At 36.7% G+C, this 20,141-nt stretch overlaps 1 protein-coding gene and 1 long non-coding RNA gene across 18 annotated transcripts in view; one reads left to right on the top strand and one right to left on the bottom strand.

Annotated features, from left to right (window-relative positions):
• LOC122136479 overlaps positions 1-15,455 on the bottom strand; it is a 33,544-nt gene extending 18,089 nt beyond the window's left edge. Inside the window, exon 1 of the long non-coding RNA XR_006154159.1 lies at positions 12,212-15,455. This is a non-coding gene — a long non-coding RNA (uncharacterized LOC122136479). The remainder of the gene's footprint in view (positions 1-12,211) is intronic.
• Positions 4,640-20,141, top strand: part of nfixb (nuclear factor I/Xb) — a 152,865-nt gene continuing 137,363 nt past the window's right edge. For 3 of the 17 annotated variants that reach the window (XM_042719626.1, XM_042719611.1, XM_042719610.1), the window contains exon 1: positions 4,642-5,159. In XM_042719626.1, the coding sequence (XP_042575560.1) occupies positions 5,082-5,159 (78 nt within the window). In that variant the 5' untranslated portion in view covers positions 4,642-5,081. Of the gene's footprint in view, positions 5,160-16,524; positions 16,531-20,141 lie in introns of those variants that run through there. The other 14 variants (XM_042719617.1, XM_042719624.1, XM_042719613.1 and 11 more) reach the window with 10 other exon arrangements.

Genomic DNA, 20,141 nt, shown 5'->3' with positions numbered 1-20,141 from the left:
AGGCCCCAGTCGCATTTGTCCTCCACGACCACTTGTCTCAACATCTGCTTCAGAGTCTGATTAAAGCGTTCGACCAGTCCGTCAGTCTGAGGATAGTAGACTGTGGTCCTCAACTGCTTCACCCATAACAGCCTGCAGAGGTCAGCCATTAGCCGGGACATAAAGGGGGTACCCTGATCGGTCAGGATCTCCGCTGGGATGCCGACTCTTTTGGAGAGCAGAAAGAGTTCCTGGGCGATGGCTTTGGTGGTGGCTTTTCGGAGGGGAACTGCTTCTGGGTACCGGGTGGCATAGTAGACAATCACCATGATGTGTTCATGTCCCCGGGCAGACTTAGGCAACGGCCCCACAAGGTCCATCCCGATGAGCTCGAAGGGCACCTCGATGATGTGTATGAGGATTGTGTGTTGATTTCTGGGTGAAGTCTTTTGGAAGGTCACCACAAGGTCACGGATCCGCTGGATGGTGTTTGTGGACCCTAGATGCCCTGGCAAGGGATGTGAGTGGGCCAGCTCTAATACGGTCTCATTCTTCGTGCGTGGTACCACCAGCAATAATTTTTCCTCCCACTTCGCTGAGCAACACAGTAGAGCAGGCCGTTTTGGATGACAAAATGTGGGAGAGGGTGGAGGCCAGGCTGAGCTTCCTTGCCTTCGATGACTTGGACCTGTGTCCAGCAATGCTTCAGCCGGTTGTCCTCACGTTGTTCCTTTCCGAATGACCCCCCTCCCATCACCTGTTGGAACACATCATAGAAGAGGTTAGGAATTTGGGGAGGGGACTCACCTTCTCTCCCGCTGTCTGAGGCCAGAAGAACGGGGCAGTGACGAGGTCCTTTCGTGGGCCTCCATCTTCGGCTGGCAGCCCCTCTTGGGCTGGCAGGCTGCGTAGCCGTAGCCAGCAGGCGGTCAAACCCAGGCCAGTCTCTCCCAATCAGGAGCAAGAGCAAAGTATGCACGCTGGGCTTCACCCATCAGCAGGGGAGCCAGCACTCGTGCCCAGTCGTCTGTATGCCATCCCTCCGAGGTTGCCATGGTTTCAAACATCTGCAAGTATGCTTCCACATCATCATGGGAGGTCAGGTTGGGTAGCAGCTTAGCGACTTGTACTCGGGAGTCCGGCAGCAGAATGCGTTGAGCGGTGGCGGCACGAAGGGCTGCGAGCTCCTGCTCTGTCTCCCCTTGACGGGTGGCGAGGTGCTCAACGAACTGTTGCTGGCAGATGCTAACCTCGATGAGCCGCTGGAGGATTTTGTCCATGTTGGGGGAGGAGCGCTCGCCTGTGACAGAAAACCGGAGACAAAAAAAAGAAAAAAGGTAAGGTGAAGGAGATCGCTTGTCGGTAATTCTTCACTGATATGCCCGCATTCTCCACCAGTGTCACGGGGGGAAGAATCACACGACAAGGAGTGCTCAGTAAATGCCCCGGAGGGTGGATTTATTTACAAGTGAGTGTGATTTAAGAGAAAGGTCCAGATGGGTGCTCCGGTGCCGTGAGTGCTCTCTTCCTTCGTCCCAGTGCAGTGGGTCTGTGCTGTGCTCCTGTGGGGCTGGTCGGTCACACGCTGCTGTCTGTGGGAGAAATGAGAGGGCGAGTTAATTCTCATTCTCCTGGAGAAATGTCTCAAAGGTGGCAGGGCTTGCGTGGCTTATGTGGTTGCCGCCTGATGAGCTGCAGGTGTGACCGATCAGCCTGTGATGAGGACGGGCAGGTGTTCCTCACTTGTTTCTGGGGCGATGCTGATGGAGCTTCGGGATGCTCGTCACAATATGTTGTTTAATTTTCCAGTAAAAGATGAGTAATTTTTACATGATTTGTTACATTTACTTATTCCCAAACAGATTTTGACAAATCAAATTGAAATAAAACTTTACATTGATGTTTAAAACTAAACACATTTGCAAAAGTGTTGGCTAAATTCATGAATATAAATGTGTATTAAGATTTATGTACATGATTCTTTTCAGGCCTGAAAAACTAAACAAACAAACAAAACCGTTGTTTGTGATTAGTACATGGTTTGTACATGTTTGGTTTCAGTATCCCAGTATTCCACTTTAAAATCCACCTACTTTAAAACCTTAAGTTCGGTTGCTGTTGCAGTCGTTTCAGCTGAAATTATATGTGACCCTGGACCACAAAATCAATCATAAGGGTTTTTTTTTTTTTTAAATAAATAATCTTTCCATTGATGTATGGTTTGTTAGGATAGGACAATATTTGGCTGAGATACAGCTATTTGAAAATCTGAAATCTGAGAGTGCAAAAAAATCAAAATACTGAGAAAATCGCCTTTAAAGTTGTCCAAATGAAGGTCTTAGCAATGCGTATTACTAATCAAAAATTAAGTTTTGATATTTTTACAGTAGGAAATTTATAAAATCTTCATGGAACATGATCTTTACTTAATATCCTAATGATTTTTGGCATAAAAAAAAAATCTATAATTTTGACCCATACAATGAATTGTTGGCTATTGCTATAAATATACCTATGCTAGACTGGTTATGTGCTCCAGGGTCACATATTATGTTGACATACAGTATAATTGAGTAAAACTTCAAATTTTACATTCATTTGATGAGTTAAAGAAATGGAAAACATATGCTGATTTGACTTGATCATATAATTTTAAGAAAAACTTTATTGTGATAATAACATAATATTTTTACCTTCTGTACATGATTGGTCGGGTAAGTACTGTACATTTATGGACCATAACAGGCTTCAGTATTTCTGTGCATCCATATTCATTCAAACATACACAATTGAAGCTGGTCGCAGTATAACATCTCTTCTCCTGTGATTTCCATATTACCCGAGGTTATCTAGATGCAATGCTTTCCCTTCTCTCTCTCTCTCTCTCTCTTTCTCTCTCTCTGACATCATGCCAGCTTAGTGACAGTCCTGCATCACACAGTCTCCCACACGCACACAAAGAAGTCTTGTTTAGCATGTTTTAATTCCCTTAAATTAGGGAGCTGTGCCAAGTCCTGTGCTAGCAGCCATCACACCATAAGCAGACTTATAATTGTCCCTCATCTGACACGCAGGGTCCTCATCACAGCTTTGTGTGTCTCTAAAGAGCGCTGCTGCTCCCAGGACTGCATGTGCTCTGTTATTCACTTTCACACATTACATGCATGCATGACTGCACCGTTTAGATGCGGCTGGAGGAAGATAATCAGATAACCAGCACGCAAATATTTCAATGAACTAGTCTGAACTGAGGAATGCTACTTAATTAAAAAAAATAAGAAGGGGGAACTGACATGCTGCTCCCAACCTAAAGAAAACTGTAGGACGCCTGCTTGTTCTTTACATTTTTCATTAACAAATGCAGCATGAGCATTTACCATGGTAACCATCGTTACTGCCAAAATATAGATATTGCTTTCTCATCATGGTAAATTAATAACTACTTCAAACAATGTAATCATTTGTTGACAGCAGTTGACAGTTTTATAGTATTTATTAAAAAAACCTAAGGTATTTATATATTTCATATAATCAAAAACATTTTAAATGAAGTTTGTATTTATTATTTTGTATTTTATTTATATATAATTTAAATCAGTTTAAATACATTCATCAATACATTTTAATTTCATTTATGTATTTTAAATAACTGAAATCATTTTAAATACATATTAAATATTATTTTTGTATTTTATTTATACTGTATATTTTAAATTAAAAGTGTAAAGTGTAAGCATTTTATCTTTATTGTTTTATACAAAATTGTCATTTAGATATTTTAAATAACAAATAATATTAAATTAATTTGTTGTTTGTTTTATTTTTTATTTGATTTATATATTTTATGTAGTTGAAATAATATTAAATACATTTTGTCTTTACTTTTGTATTTTTATATATATTTTAAATAACTGAATGCATTTAAAAATAGTTTTTATTTATTATGTTATATATTTAAATTTTATTCATATATTTAAAATAACAGAAATAATATTAAATCTTATTTTATTTTCTATAATTGAAAATGTTTTATATCCATTTTGACTTTATCATTTTATGTATTTTTAATTTATATATATATATATATATATATATATATTACTTGAAAAGTTTCAAAAGTTTTCAAGAAAATTTGTCTATTTTTATTTATAAAACTGTATTGTATAACATAACCAATTTATTCAAATTAATGCTCATTTCAAACATTTTTTTTATCAAACCGCAAAGTATAACTCATTGTTTAAGCTTTCTGTAGTTTTTTATTTAGCTTGTTTTTATTTAGTTTTTTTTTTTTTTTTACTGACATTTTAACAACATTTAAAAATATCTGCTGATTTATAGGCCTAATATTTAATAACAGGGACCAGTTCCATTTATTTGCTAGAACACTTTTTGCTTCAACATTTTACAACAGTTTCAGACATCATGTGTACATCAGGCAAGTTCTCAGTGTAGCTGAACCATAAAACATATATATACATAAAACATAAAATTATTATAGGATCACCATTTATCCAGCCAAACAATCTGAAAAACATGTCAGCTTCCATTTATCGCGTACAACAGGCCTCATTTGATCGTTTCATCAGATAGCAAAAATGAGCAAACACAATATGTTATCAGCAATTAAATTTGACTGAAGTAAATTCAAACTAATAAAGAGGCAGGTAAACATAGGAGGTGTGTAGATTGACCAGCACGTCAACGCACAACCAGCATGAACCATGTTGCTCCTGTAAAAGCTGTCTCTGAAGTAAATATTTGTCTGTATGTTCACACAAACACTCTGCTGACACCCAGAGCCCAGTGTTGGTTGGCTGTGTAGGATCGGTATGTCAGTGAGTCTGCTGATGGCAGGCGGGCGGCTGGCGCTGCTCCGTATGGCTACAGCTGCCCGGATTGCACTGCCTGGCGTTTTCTATGTCAAAGTCCTCTCTCCCTCTCGCTAACTCATACTCACACAAACACAGGCATGCATGCTGGCTGCATCCTGCCCGCACGATAGCTCATCCTGATTGGTGCTCGCTCTGCGTTCTTCTTTTTATTTATTAATTTTTTCCGCCATCCCAGGAAGAGGATTTCTTCTGGCAGGAGGGGCGGGAATGGCGCTGGACAGGCAGCATGACCCAGGGTTCAGGTGGCAGCTGTGTTATGACTTCTCTGCCAGGTCGTGGATGATGGTATGACCACACTCTCTTTCTTTTCGCTCTCTATCACTCGCCTACTGTTTCCCACTTTTTTCCCACTTCCTCAAACTCATTTTACACCAGACTGCAATCAAACATCAGTTTACCATCTATCTATCTATCTATCTATCTAGATTTGTTGCTGCTTGCATGTTCTTTGTATGAAGTTCATTTAAAGCTGCAGGTGAATGGGTTTGTTGTCTGTTGAATTGATGTGCACTCTGGTTTGACTATTTTTCTGATTTAGTAAGTATTTAAGTTAACTTTTTCTATACTTTTGGTTGTATGAAATAGCAAAAACATACAGTTTCCCTTGCTTCGATCCTTTCACATATGGCCTTCCTGGAGAGACAAAAATCAGATCATATAAAATGTATTATTATTAATTAATAAGTACAACTATTAGTATTATTTAATTATAAAATAATATTTAATTTAATTTAATTTAATTTAATTTAATTTAATTTAATTTAATTTAATTTAATTTAATTAAGACACAACTACAAATTGCCGCAGAGTAATTTGTAGTTAGAGGTACAAATTCAATTAGGATTATTAAAAACAATATCTTAATAATTTAATTTTCCGCTTCAAAACGGCATCTTTTTTTTTTTTTTTTTTTTTTTAATCAAAACATTGCATTATTGTTGGTTTGCCCATGTTGGATCTGAGAATATTTACATTTTTGTGCTACTTTCCCCTTTTCAATTAAGTCTAATTAATCATGGAAGGCGATGTAAAGCACAACCCCTAAACACAGAGGGTTCTCAGATGAGGGATTTCAGAGACTTCTGTATACAGAGCCTTATCGGGGGATCTGACACAGTTTAAACCTCATGGGCCTTTCATAGAGACTGCCTGCTGTGCTACTGCCTATGTAGGGCAGCGAGTGTATGTGTGTGTGGAATAAGACTGGTGGAGAGCTTAAAACACAGAGCACACTGGAGTTTAATGTCGAAGGGTGGCAAAATCATAGGAGAAAGGGAGATTATATAGAAAACGGCTTTGTGTGAGGTTGGGATTTCTAGAGATTGAGCAAGTTTGGTTTCAGTTGGAACGGAAAAAGGCTTTTACAGCCTGATGTCATAGAAGAACCTGTTTGAGTTCCACAGATCCTTTATTCTCTAGTTTGATAGAAAACCATCCATTGGTGCTTTAAAGAACCAATAAATCAACAGCCTGATCTGAAACATCTAGAACTTATTGAACCTCCAAAAAACTTTATAGTCAAATCAGGGGCTGTTCACAAAGAACGTTTTGAATTTCACTGTGCTACTTTTCCATAGTTTTTTAAGTATATATACGGTAGATGGACATGTTTGACCATACCATTCACGTATTGGGTCTTTTACAGCGTTTACCACTCAAATGGCATTCTAAAAATGTGGCGCTCAAGTGGAAACAAGTTCAAGTTTAAAAACACATCTCATTTTTTTTTACTTAATTTTACTGCTTGCATCTTGCGTTTTTCAATGCAAAAACTCTTTCTGTGTGAATGCCCCCCTAAAAATATTTCTTCACCTCAAGATGCTAAAGAACCATTGAGGAACTTTCATTAATGGACTTTACTAAGACAATACTTAGGCTTAGAGATCTAAAAAAAAAAAAAAAGGATAAGTATTAAAAATTTTAGGAAATATTCCTCAAAATCATGTGGAGAGGTTTGTTGTTATGTTCATCCACTTGGTGGATAATAAAATAGACGGGGAGGGAACAAGTGACCATATAGAGACCAGTATACATCCTCATTATGCTACCTGAGATATATGGAGAAACACTGAGAAAAAAAATGAAATTTCATTTTTTTTTAATTGTTTTTCTATATACGTGCTTGATGGATGTTTTTGAGCATTGTGCTCATGTCTTGTGTCTTTTGCGTTGTTTCTCCCACGACACAGCTCATGCTAAAATAAGTTCAACTTTTCAAAAACGCATCTTCAGACCTTTTTTTTCCCCCATTTCACGACTTGAGAATATAGTCAATAAAATGGGTCTTCACTTCAAGGTCTTAAAGAAGCATTGAAGAACTTTTATTAGTGGAGTTTACTAGAAAATACTTAGGATTAATGATCTGAACAAACCTTAACCTCCTAATTATTAAACTGTATTGTGGGGAATATTTCTCACACTATGAGAGAGGTTTGCTGTTATCGTTCTACATGCCCTGACCTGGACGATAAAACAGGTGAAAAACTCCCATAGATTTGCATTGAATAAAGGACTTGAGTCACATCTAGAGACCAAAAGATCACGGTGGTGGACATTTTTGACCTAGCAACCGGATATCTCCATCATCATGGCGGAAACGTTTCCATCCTGCTTTCATCTATAAAAGGCTCTTTTATAATTGAATTTCTAGTTTTTAATGCAAGAATGGATCGACTCTTGGCCGCTTCATCTTTCTCCAATCCTCTAGCGATCTCTTCCTCTCGCTCACTAGCACATCCCTGTCATCTGTTCAAATAATCCTGCTCCCTTGTCCTAGTCCAACTTCCTCTCTTTTTCCTTCTCGGTCTCGTCTCTCTTCTTCATCCATCCAAGCGTTTGTCAATCCCTGGCTACAGATGTCCACACCTCTTCCTCTCGCCCGGTCCATATCTCTGTCTCTCTGTGCACAGATGCCCGTTTTGGCCTGCAACAGCTGTCCCGCCATGTGCTGCTACCAAGTGTTGATGCGCTGTTAGGAAAGGAGAGGGAGGGTGGGCTCATGAATATTCATGTTAATTTGGACCCATTCTACCAAACAGAGCCTGGCACTGCCAAGGAGGCCCCTCCCCTCGATGAGATGGTGGAAGAGAGGAACCGTGAGAGTAGGCCAAACTCTGTGGCCTGATTCCACAAAATAAGGAGTTGTGAAAGACAGCCGACAGAAAAGCCAGAGAGAAGGGAAGACGATCCCAGAAAGTATCATCATCACACCGCCTGAGATATATGGAGAAACGTTGTGAAAAAAAAACAAGCAAAAAATTTCTTTCATAAAGATGGATTTTATCTGACAAAAATTAGCCAATCATTTGGACATTCACAAGTCAGCGAACAGAATGAAGCAATAATCTGTCGAGATGTTTACTTTTAAAATAAGGTTCTTCAATGGTTCTTTTTTTGAGCACATTGGAATTGTCTTTATGGTTCTTTGGAGGTTAAACATGCTTTTGATGACTCATTTATAGGTTCTTCATATTGACATTTTGGTTTCTACTCACAAATAATAATAATAATAATAATAATAATAATAATAATACCTAATGAGATCTCTTTAATGTCTTGATTGTTTCTCCTAACTAGTGATTACACTAAATTGTCTTTACAGTTCTTTGGAGATTTAACATCTTTTTGATGCATTTATAGGTTCTTCATATTCACATATTCTTCATTTTACCCACATTAAAAATCCCTAATGAGGTCTGAAAAAAAATGGCACATCAGTAGATGTGAGCGAACAAAATGAACTGATAATCAGTTTAGATTTTTACTTTTAAAAATATTACTTCAGTGGTTCTTTCTGGAACACATGCAAATTTTCTTTATGGATCTTTGGAAATTAAACATGATGTATTATAGATTTTTTTAGTTTTTTTTTCTTCCCACAGAAAATAAAAATGCCTAATGAGATTTGACAAAAACTGGCCCATCATTTAGACGTTTTGGGGTTCATATTCGCAAGTGAGTGAACAAATAGACCAATAATAAGTTCCTATGGTGGTTCCACTGGAAATGTCTGTAGCTGCCTTTTTAGATTAAACATGTTTTTGATGATGCATTTATATGTACTGGTATTTGACAAATAATTCAATCTCTTTAACATTTTGATTGTTTCTCAGACAGTGATGATGATATTACATGGACTTTGCTAAAGTCTCCTTATGTTTCTCCTGAGAAAAATCTCAATAATTGCTCAGAGTTGCATAGAGTTTTCATTATGAACTTGAACATTTCTCATCAAAGAGCATATGCTGTTTTATAGCTCTATACTTTTACTGTATGTTGACTTATGGCTGAACTACGAAAGCTCAGCCTGTGAGCAATTAAACAGGGTTTTTGGAAGCATCAGTACATTTCACATTGTACATTTATAGAAAGTCTTCTGTGTACCAACCAAAAAGTCTTGAAGGATGGAGACTGTAAGATTAAAAAGGCTGGAGCAGGTTTTAGCACTGAGGAACTAAGCTGGGAAGGGAAGACAGATGAGGATTGAGGAAGAATGGAGGGAAGGAGCAGAACGGTAGATGGGGCAGGAGAGGTGTATGGTGATAACAGATGAGAAAGGCTGGAGCTGGAGGAGGGGGTCAGTCTCTGGTGTGTGTGTCCTCTGCTCTCTTTCATGAAGAGCCAGGGAAGCAGATTATAGCAGGCCTCCTCTTTCAGTCTCTCCAGGGGAGGACAACCCCTCTCCCCCAGCAGCCACTGGCTTTAATGCTCTGCGTCCCCCTGGACCAGCCTGGATCCAGACCAGATGCAGCACTTCTACACACACACACACACACACACACACACACACTGGACATCCCAGCCAACCCATCTGATGGATTTGATCTTGACTTCTTTTTGACCCTGCTGCACTAATATGCATATGCAGGCCACTGCGTTGCATTTCTTTTTCAATCGTTTTTCGATTTGTTCGAATCTTTTCTTTCTCAAGCATGCTTGGGTGAATTAGAAGTCAAATATTCAAAGTTTACAGTGTACATTCATAGAGTTTCATTCAGAGTTGCATCACTATTATTGATTTTTAGATTTTTTAAAACCCCTAACCCAAAGTATTTAACTTTAGAGTGTGTTTTTTGTCACATGGATGATAAAGCAAATGAAAACGGGAGGCACTCGAACCATATCTTGAGATCAAATAATCACAGAGACATGGAGTGGGCTCTCTCGATTTGGGCCAGTGACCAACCTCCCAGAAAACCCTAGCAACTGCATAGTAACGACTTGGCAACCACCCACAGCACCCTAGCAACATGATGGTTAGTTTTGCATGAGCAAACACCACATACGTTTCCTCAGAAAATGTATAATCCTAGTTTTTATAGTTAATATACTGTACACCACCTTTCAAAAGTTTGGGGTTGGTTTTTGAAAGAAGGCTCATGTCAAAAATTACAATAACATTGTGAAAAAAATATTAAAATTTTAATTCACTGTTTTCTATTTGAATATATATTAAAATGTATTTAGTTTCTGTGATGTAAAGCTGAATTTTCAGCATCATTACTCCAGTCTTCAGTGTAACATTATCCTTCAGAAATCATTCTAATATGATGATTTTCTGCACAAGAAACATTTATTATTAATGTGAATGTTGTAAACTGTATGTAAACTGTAATTGTAAATATAATTTTTGATGATTATTTTGATTTAATAGAAAGTTCAAAAGAAGAGCATTCATTTCAAATAGAAATCTTTTATAACATTATAAACGTCTTTACTGTCACTTTTAATAAGTTTCATGCATTCTTTCTAAATAAAGGTAATCGTTTCTTTCAAAAACAAATCATACAGACCCTAAACTAGGATCGGTAGTGTTACTTTTTAAATATTTAAACTTTATATTTAGAAAAATTATTTAACTTCTATATATTCAAATAATCTCATTCTAATCAAAAGTGTGCATTATGATTGAGAAAAAACATGCAATATATTTAGACATACATTATTTTGTCACCCCAGAACACATAGTCTCCTGAAGGTACACATGAGTTAGGCTCTCTTTCTCTCTCTCTCTCTTAATCGGAGGCGTAAAGCCCTCTTGTTGGTGTAAGATAAGCGTGGCGCTCGCAGGCGTTTCCTCCAGAGACTCGCTCTCCTGCAGCAATGCTGTGCACCAACCTGATAAGGTGAGAGAGCTGCGTTCTGATCCAATCCCGATGGAGCCTCATGGCCGCTGACCAATCACAGCGCAGCTCTCCGTTGTTTATCTCATCGCTGAGCAGACATGATCTACCTGACTTGCTCGGGTCAGGCCGAGGGGCTTCAGTCTTTTTTACAGCATTGTGATTTTATATCCTGCTTCTATGATGAATTAGCCACACATGTACTGGTTTAGTTTATGCTACTGTAGATTATGGCATTACAAACCAGTGTTGAAAAGCTCACTTTAGACTTTGATCAAATTAACTTATGAAACCTTTATTATAGTAACTTCTGATATAATGTAAAGCTTTTCCTGTAATAGTCAGATAGTTTGATCTCACCACGACTTAGCCTCTGCTTCGTTCCACTTTTCAAAACGCATTCAAAGTCTTCTCAGCCTTTGCCAGATTAAGCGTGTGCTCTTCAGGGGACGGCAACATACACCTTTAAGATGAAGGGCACTTTGAACATTTAAATTAGGTACTGTTCCCTGGGATTATTTCCCCGAGCCCACAAAGGTTAGCACACTTTGCTTTGAAGGTAAAACATTTTGGACATTTTTCTCTATACTGCAGTCGGTCTGTGAATGTGCACTGCAGGCTTCACGTGTGATACTGAAGTGTCTTCAGTTTCTCTCTTACAGTGTCCTTTAAAAAGTATTTGATTTGATTTCAAAATTAGTTGACTTATAAATCCAATTATAAAATGTTATTGTTAAAACTACAAGAAAAAAACTTTTTGATTTTGAGAATTTGCCCTTATAAGTATAGAGGTCTGTTAGGTCATATTACAGTATACTGGATACAAATTCAACTGCGTTTCTTTCTTTCTTTGTTTCTTACATTTTACAATGTCCTTACTATATTACAAGCCATTGTTAGGTGGTTGTTAAGGTGTGCTAAATGGTTACTAGGGTATTCTATATCAGATATTCTAATCTGTGGCCCGGACCCCTCCTTTAAAGTGAAAGTCTATGGGATTTTTTTGTCTATAAGGTGAAAAACAGAGATGCTTGCTGTATGCAGTACACCGTGTAGATTATGCGCTGTAACAGTGTATGTACAGTAATATACTGCAGATGTTTGGACATGCACAGTAACAGGAGAGGAGGTGTAATGGTTAATCCAGGCATATTCATGGCTCAGATGCTTCTTTAGCTTTAGGTGGAGGGATGTGTGATTATAGCTGTGCACTACCTCAGTCGTTGGCCCCGTTCACCCGCCAAGGTCAGCATTCCTGGCCCCGGCCGTTGCTTAGCTGAATCTGAGCTTCATGACTGTTTTTTCAGCTCCGAGTAGCCCTGCTAAATTAAAGACAGGCAGTCAGAAATTAAAGCCAAGCCAAGGAACAGGCAGCAGAGCCTAAATTCAATATGCACTGCATGAAATACATTAAGTGATTCAGGGAAGAACGATGCAGACATTATCTACTTAAAAAAAAGAAGGACATTTTAAAAAACGTTGTCTTTTGTTTGATACGTTTCATCTTAAATCATACATCTAGATCTTAAAAATAAACCTGGGTGAAGTAGCATGCTCTATAGTGAAATTTCCTAGTGCATTTGTTTTAGTTTTAGTAAAGCTTATATTTATATTTTTAATATAGCTGATTTCTAAACTTAAAAAAGTCGGCTGTGATGGCAAACAATTTTTGAAATGGATTCAGCCTCAGTTTTATGATGTCTTAATTTTGTTGCATTCAACTAGGCTAATATGGACCGTCTGATATCCGACAATAAAATGTGTTCAGCTTTGGCCTGTTTTGATGAACTGTACACCAACATTTATATTTATTTTTTGCAAAAAATAAATAAATAAAAAAATAAAATAAAATAATGAATCATAAATATATGAAAAACAATTAATCATAAATTATTACTACAGCTGCAAGGATTTTTATTTTTGGCCTTTAGGTGTAAAGGTCACATGGGTCATATTGCTCAGACTATTGTGTGCGCGTGTGTGTATAAAAGAAAAAAAAAACGTACTTATTCAACTACTTTCAACTACTTTTTTTCTTCCATGCTTTTTTCTTTTAGACCAAAATGATACAAGAAATAATGCATTCAATAACACATTTTACATTTGAATGTAAATAGTTTTGTAATTTAAATATATTGTCGGTTTTAATAAAGATTAGTTAGCTGGTTGTTGTAACCCTGGTAAATGACAATAAAACGCATTTTCTGTCTTCTCTTTTTGAGCGTTTGCAGTGTTGGTCAAATCAATAACGCAATGTTTAGCCCACCTGTTAGTGCGTCATTTATAATATTTATAAGTCATGCATTTTTATCGATAGAAGCACTTCTTTAGTCCGTTTGAAATGCACCTGCACATCATCAGTGTTTTCTTCCTTCCGTCCAACGTTTAGTTGTGATCTTACCGTTCAAAAATGGTTGGGAAAATATGACAACATCATCAATAGCCGATGATTCAGTCAGTGCTCATGATTCCGGTGTTTTTCCCCGCGCTTTATTTAATTGTTATCATGTGCATTCAAGTGTTCAGATTTATTTTAAGGAAGAAATCCAAGACAAATTCTCCATTCTCTATTCTCATGTGAATAATTTAATTTGCGGACTGTTTAACATTAGATTTTTTTTATAATGTCCGTAATAATGACGTAATTTAAATGGCACTTTTTAAGAGTTTGCTGTTATTGCTTAAATATTAGCTATTTTAATTCTACACAGTCCAGTGTCGATTTTTCTCCGGTAGTCTATGATGTCACACGTGCTCTTCATTAGTTAAATAATGAAATCGTGAGCATAATAAAAGCATAGCCTATGTAATAATTCCATTGTTTAATACAATTTCGTTTAAACTGAATTAGTAACACATTTGTTGGTTTTCCCTCTTTGACCCGAGATGTGATTTGGGGCAGTTCGATTACATAAATCACCGAGCTGATATTTGTACTTAAAAAACCTTTAACATCGTAGAGTCATACTCTATATTTAACCAATTAAATATATAAATACAGTAAATTAAAAGAGCAATAATTGCTCATAATACACGGAGTGATTTGTCATACAGACCATTTAATATAATATTATTATATTATTAATATTATTTTCAACGGATGTATATATATGAACTGTTTGCAATTCACAAATATATTATTAGTATATTAGACTATATATTACATATATTGATCTAGTATTGTCAGTCATTCATTTTATTTATTTATATATTTAGAAGTATTGTGACCTGTAAATACTGTGAGGTTTTAACAATTTTTTAAATGTTGTTTTAATGGTGAGGTTCAGAAATATCTGAGGCGCATTTGTGTTTCTGACGGTGGTTTCATTTTTAATGCACCAACGAATATTAGTATCAAATATTTTTAAGTATCGATTACTTTTATTGGCTTACTAGAAAATATGCTATGGCGTGTTTTCAGAAATTGAAAAACACAAATTAAAGGCTAAATATAGAAAATGATGCCAAATAAAGAAAATTAAATTTAAATGATGTAAATGTAAATCGAAAATGATTAAATAAATATAGAGCATGGTTTGCTGTGTTTGTTCTGTGTTATATATTCGGTTTCAAACAACTCGTGTTTAATGGACATGAACCTTTTTTTCTTTTTCCTATATCCATTCTTTTCTCAAAGTGATTTACTGAAGATTTATTGAAGAGAATTTCGTTTCATTGCTTCCTTTATGTGCTTTTTGCTTAATCTTTTATCTGCTTTGGTTCATTGTATTTTTCTGTCATATTCATAGTAGGCCTATTTTGAGATACAAAAGAAATACCATCACATGCATTTGTTTTTTAAAGAGATAAAATTGCAATATTAAACAAAAAAGGGGAAAAAAATCTACTATCTATAAAAGGAAAATTATGAATGCTAAACATACATATTTTACATTTAAACAATTTGTGTTATTTTTTTTATATATGCGGGGATGTATAATCTTATTTTATTTTAGTTTGCATGTATTATTTTGATAAAAAGAAAATGTATGTTGCTTGATAATGCAGTTGGCAGGTGCATCACAGCGCGCATCAGGGCTTCACTGAAGGTCAACGTGTCTCTTCCAGGTCGTATGGAGGTCTTCCTTCTGTTTCACAGCCCAGGTATGTTGAATTGAATGAAATGATAATAATAAAAAAGAATTACTAACAGCCGTAATTAACGCGGAACCCCCTCAAATAAGACGACCTTTGCGAGTTTACCTTGAGACACATCTGGCACACGTTGAATTAATTAAAACTGAGACGACAAAAAGAGCCCGAATACATTTAGCAAATTACCGTTAACCGTAACAAGGTGTTTGGAATTAGAAGTAGATTTTAAATTGGCTATAATTTACCTTATATCAAAATGAATACCTTGTTGCTCATCTAAAACATCACTTGAGATTTTACACTCATTTAATACTTTTAAATCCCATGATGCCGATAGCAAATCATTTATTTGATTGCACGAATATTTGTTTAAATTCTTGATCTGTGACCAAACTGCTCTACACCTGTTCACTTTTGCTAACTGAACACTTTCATACCAGTGCACGATTAGGGTTTAGTTTTTACTGTTATAACACAGTTTACAGCGTCACACACAGAAATATCACCCTAAACACCTGAGTTCGTGCATTGCTCGAGACGTCACCATTTAACATTGTGGTTGCAAACAAAAAACCCACACACTTCATACGTATCTGCATCTCTCTCTCTTTCTCTCTCTCTCTTTCTTTCTCTCTCTCTCCGGTGAACGGTATAATCCCCTGCCGTCCCTGCTTCACTCCAAGCCCGTATTTAATTCCCTTAAACCCCCAGCTGCCGTTCTGGTTCCTCTGTGAACACGACAGACTGTGAAGCGCTCCCGGTTATTAATAATTCACCAGCCACTGCACGAATCCATCCACAGATCAACCCGACCGTTCTGCACGGGCCACGCAAGGCTAGCACGTTTATTTTGGCAACTACTCTTACCCAGGCTACTTTACATACATTAATTAGTTATTTGAAACGGTAGCGCGCCGCCGTTATTCGTTTCAGCGACGTAAAAGTCTGTATTCCTTTCACGCATCGCTTTACGATTCCGCAATATCCACTTTGCGCGAAATGACGTCCTCTCCATAATAATTGATCGAGTAATCCGTGCACCGAGGAGGAGGTCATGGAGATCACCCTGAGGAGGTCTCCAGTGGGATGGATGGCGATCGAGCACCAATTCGCACAGAGTCCGTGAGCTGAAGCTGCGCAGGCAAAAAAGTTGCTGTGTATCGAGTGGGATGTATTGGGATCGAGCACCAATTCGCACAGAGGTCTTCTTCCGGTTACATCCGAAGTCCTTTTTTTTTTTTTTTTTTTTTTTGTTTCCGTGCGTAAAAGTTGGCCTTTTTCCGCGATCCACGGGCCCGTCCCGCAACCCGGTTCTTCTGCTTCCGGTATAACGATCCCTGCGAAAGTTTCCGTGCGGTTTTTTTTTTTGTTTTTAAAATGGGTCTTTGGTAAACATGGACGTGCCGTGTAATCAACTTTGAGATGTTCGCTCCACAATGGTACGTGCCGTGTAAATCAACTTTGCTCTTCTTATTTCTGTTTTAGAATGTTGGTCAAAAACTCTGGATGTAAAACTGCATGCGCTCTAGATCTCTTTCGGCTCGATGCGCGTCATGCGACTGTGTAACTGTATGAGAGGAAAATAATACTTAATGTTCAAATGGATTTTGGAAGTTTGTTGAAAACTATGCTGAATGATCTCCTGGATCGCTGCATTATGATATGGTGCAACTAATTTATCACTCGATTTACTCGATTGTGTATTTTAGTCTAAAATGAATACAGCAGACATGCAGTATCATAATGCACAGTTTAACTTTGACCCTGTGGCTCTCAAACTTTCAAAACAAGTGTTCTGGATACACCCCATGATGACGGGGGATAATGAAGTGTTGTGTAGAATAACCCTTTAGTTTACACGCTTTTCAGTGTTATTGGGATTACAGGTGACACATGCACATGTAACAAGCCATTACTGAAATTGTTCCACTAGGCAAGCTTGTCACAGGACGACAGTCGCCGCCCACATGTCGTCTGTCAAAGAGAACAAAAGCTCTGAAGGGATAAATATAGAACAGTAGTGATGGATGCAAGTTATTTCGTGTCCATACTAACTTTTCACTGCAGAGCGTGTTTCGTGTGAAGTCTTTGCATTGCAAAGCATTTTGATTGGCATTGATTAATTGCATCGTTTGTGGGGTTTTTTCCTTCTTGAAAATTATTTTGTTTGCAGTCTTTTTTTAAACTGTATGTAAACAACATTTAAATAAGAATAGTAATGAAATAATCATCAGTGATAGATTTATATATTGTCAAGGCCGATAAATCAGTGATATTTAGCCGATATCTGTGTCCATTTGGCTGATTAACAGAAGTCAGTTTCAAAATCTAATGTGCATGAATAAAACACAATTTCATGAAAATATTGCTTTTTTTTGGTTCTTATTAAAGGTATTTGTTAATGTGTTCATGTAAGTTGCTATAATTAAACTTAATAGAGTATACATACATGCATGTTTATTGACCATCCCACAAGTTATCAATGTCTGCATGCAGAATATAGTGATACAAGAATACTGAATTAACATATAATACATCCAAAGCCATAGGGTAAAATTAAATACAATCTTAGAAGTATTTAGAGACTGTTTATTTATATTAACCCTTATGTTGTGTTCCAGTCATTTTGACCCAAAGATTTAATTTTTCCTGAAAATTGGATTAAAAGTTACTGACTTTGCATATATATATATATATATATATATATATATATATATATATATATATATATATATATATATTTGTACTTTTTGTGGGGATTTTTAAAACCACCTTCTTACATTTGTGTACAAATGCATGTAAATCTCTCATTATGCTATATTATTACCAAATATTGGAATCAATCTTGATCTATTTCAGTTAGCACAGATTGTGTGCTTCATTATAGGCCTCATTGATCTGAGCTCATGCACCTCCATTTTTGAGTCAACATTTCCAAAATTATCCACAAATAGTGCTTTTTTCACTTAAAAACTGGGGTTCATGAGATTGATGTGGCTTATGAGCAATCGGTTCCAAAAAGAAATGCAAATACTGTGCTAACTGAAAGAAAACAAGTTGACGAAAAGATAGAATTTAAGATTTGGTTATAATACAGCATAACGAGAGATTTAAAAGCATTTTTTAAGAATCCCATCATTTCTGACCGGGAACATCAAATTAAGCACAGCAGAGAGTTAAATAATAATGTATGTCTGCTGTATGAAGGAGGCTATGTGTAAAATACGCATGCAGTCATTTCATTGAATTTTTAGCAGATTTAGGCCAGATTCTACAGCTTTACAGTTTTATAGTATGTGTCAATAGCATGCATCTCACACATGCAACTATTTCCAAAAAAAAAAAAAAAAAAAAAAAAAACACGAGGACCTTGCATTTCAATATCATATTGGCTGAATTTTGGGATCTTAATGCAAGAACATCTGCTCAGCGTTAGCTCGACTCTAACCTCATATAGCTTGATTTTTACTTCTCACCAGACAGGCCACAATAAACCGATCTGAGGAGACATCAAGCTATTGGCAGTCAACTAAAGCACATTACCCAGTTGTCCTCATTTCAGAGTCTAAATGTTGGGCTAATTTATGCATCGGCCTTCTTTATTTTCAACTCGCTGCACATACAGTTTTCAGTTCTCCTCCACTTTGACAAGCTTCGAAATCTAGATTATATTTGATTGCATGACTGATGCAATATAGGCTTGTACTTGTTGATGATTTCCAGATGGGCCTGAATATCAGCACATTAATGTGGATAATTATTTGTTTACCCGCTCTCTTAAATGGCACGGACCCAAATAGGCCACTGCAGAAAGAACCGAGGGAATCTATTCAGAGCTGACTCCACATGGGATTAACGTCTTCTCTTAAAAAACGGATTTAATTAAGCTTCCAAACAACAATCAAAGATATGAAGCAAGATAGTTAGAAAAGAGTTGACTGCTAGTCACATTGCTCAAACAATAGACGCTTAAAGAGAGATGCATCTGGAAGAGACTTTGATGACACTTGAAATGAAGAAAAGTTCTACTGTAACAAACAATGCATCCTATAGTTTGTTTACCAAAAAGCTTTGACTGCAAGCTTGGCCGAAGAAGCAGAATACATCATTGATGTCAAAATCCTTTATTTTGTAGACAGTGTTTGATTTGTTTTGTTTTATAGTGAGAGGAGGTATTATTGTTAGTATAACAATTACTATACACATATTTGAAATTAAAGATGTAAAACATCATTCATTAAGACACAAACTGAAAAGCATGTGTGCCATGTGTTAACACCCCCTGTGGTGGACTGCTGTTAGTTCCCCTGTCAACTGGACTCGATCTTATGACCAATCAACATTATGACCAACTCATTTGACACAGATGTCCTTGATTAATTGGTTGTTGATTTTAGCTTTTTCTTCTATTGCAAGCCAATGATGTGATGTTAATGAAACTCTGGTTATCAGTATGTTGACATTTACATAAGTTCATTGTCATAACTGTATGTCTATGAGCTAATAATGCCCTGCACCAACTTCACTGGTCATTTTGTATGTTTTGATATAGGATACTAAAACACACTAGCTTACATTAGTCATTTGTTTGGGATTCACAAAAAAATAACCAGTTCATAAAAGTAATTTGTTTGATAATCAGACTGTGAAAAACTGGCTCATATGAGTCATTCTTTAGGGAATCAGATTACACTGAACGCTCTTATGTTTTTTTGATTCATTAAAAAAGAATCAGCTTATAAGGATCATTTGTTGGAGAATCAGACTACATTGCTCGCATTTTATATTTTTGATCGACTGTAAAGAACCAGCTCTTAGGAGTCATTAGTTTGAGAATCAGGTTACACTGGTCATGCTTTGAATTTTTGATTCGCTGAAAAGAACCGACACATTCGAGTCATATGTTTGACAATCATACTACATTGGTTGCATTTTATTATTTTGATTCAATAAAAATAACTGGCTTACCTGAGTCATTTATTGAGGAATCAGACCACACTATTCACTCGTATGTGAATCATATTTTTTGATTCAGTAAAAAAAGAACTGG

The sequence above is a fragment of the Cyprinus carpio genome, chromosome B3 (genome assembly GCF_018340385.1).
Source record: "Cyprinus carpio isolate SPL01 chromosome B3, ASM1834038v1, whole genome shotgun sequence".
Lineage (NCBI taxonomy): Eukaryota > Metazoa > Chordata > Actinopteri > Cypriniformes > Cyprinidae > Cyprinus > Cyprinus carpio.
Note: the sequence above shows the minus strand (reverse complement) of the source record. Positions and strands in the feature narration are given on the sequence as shown.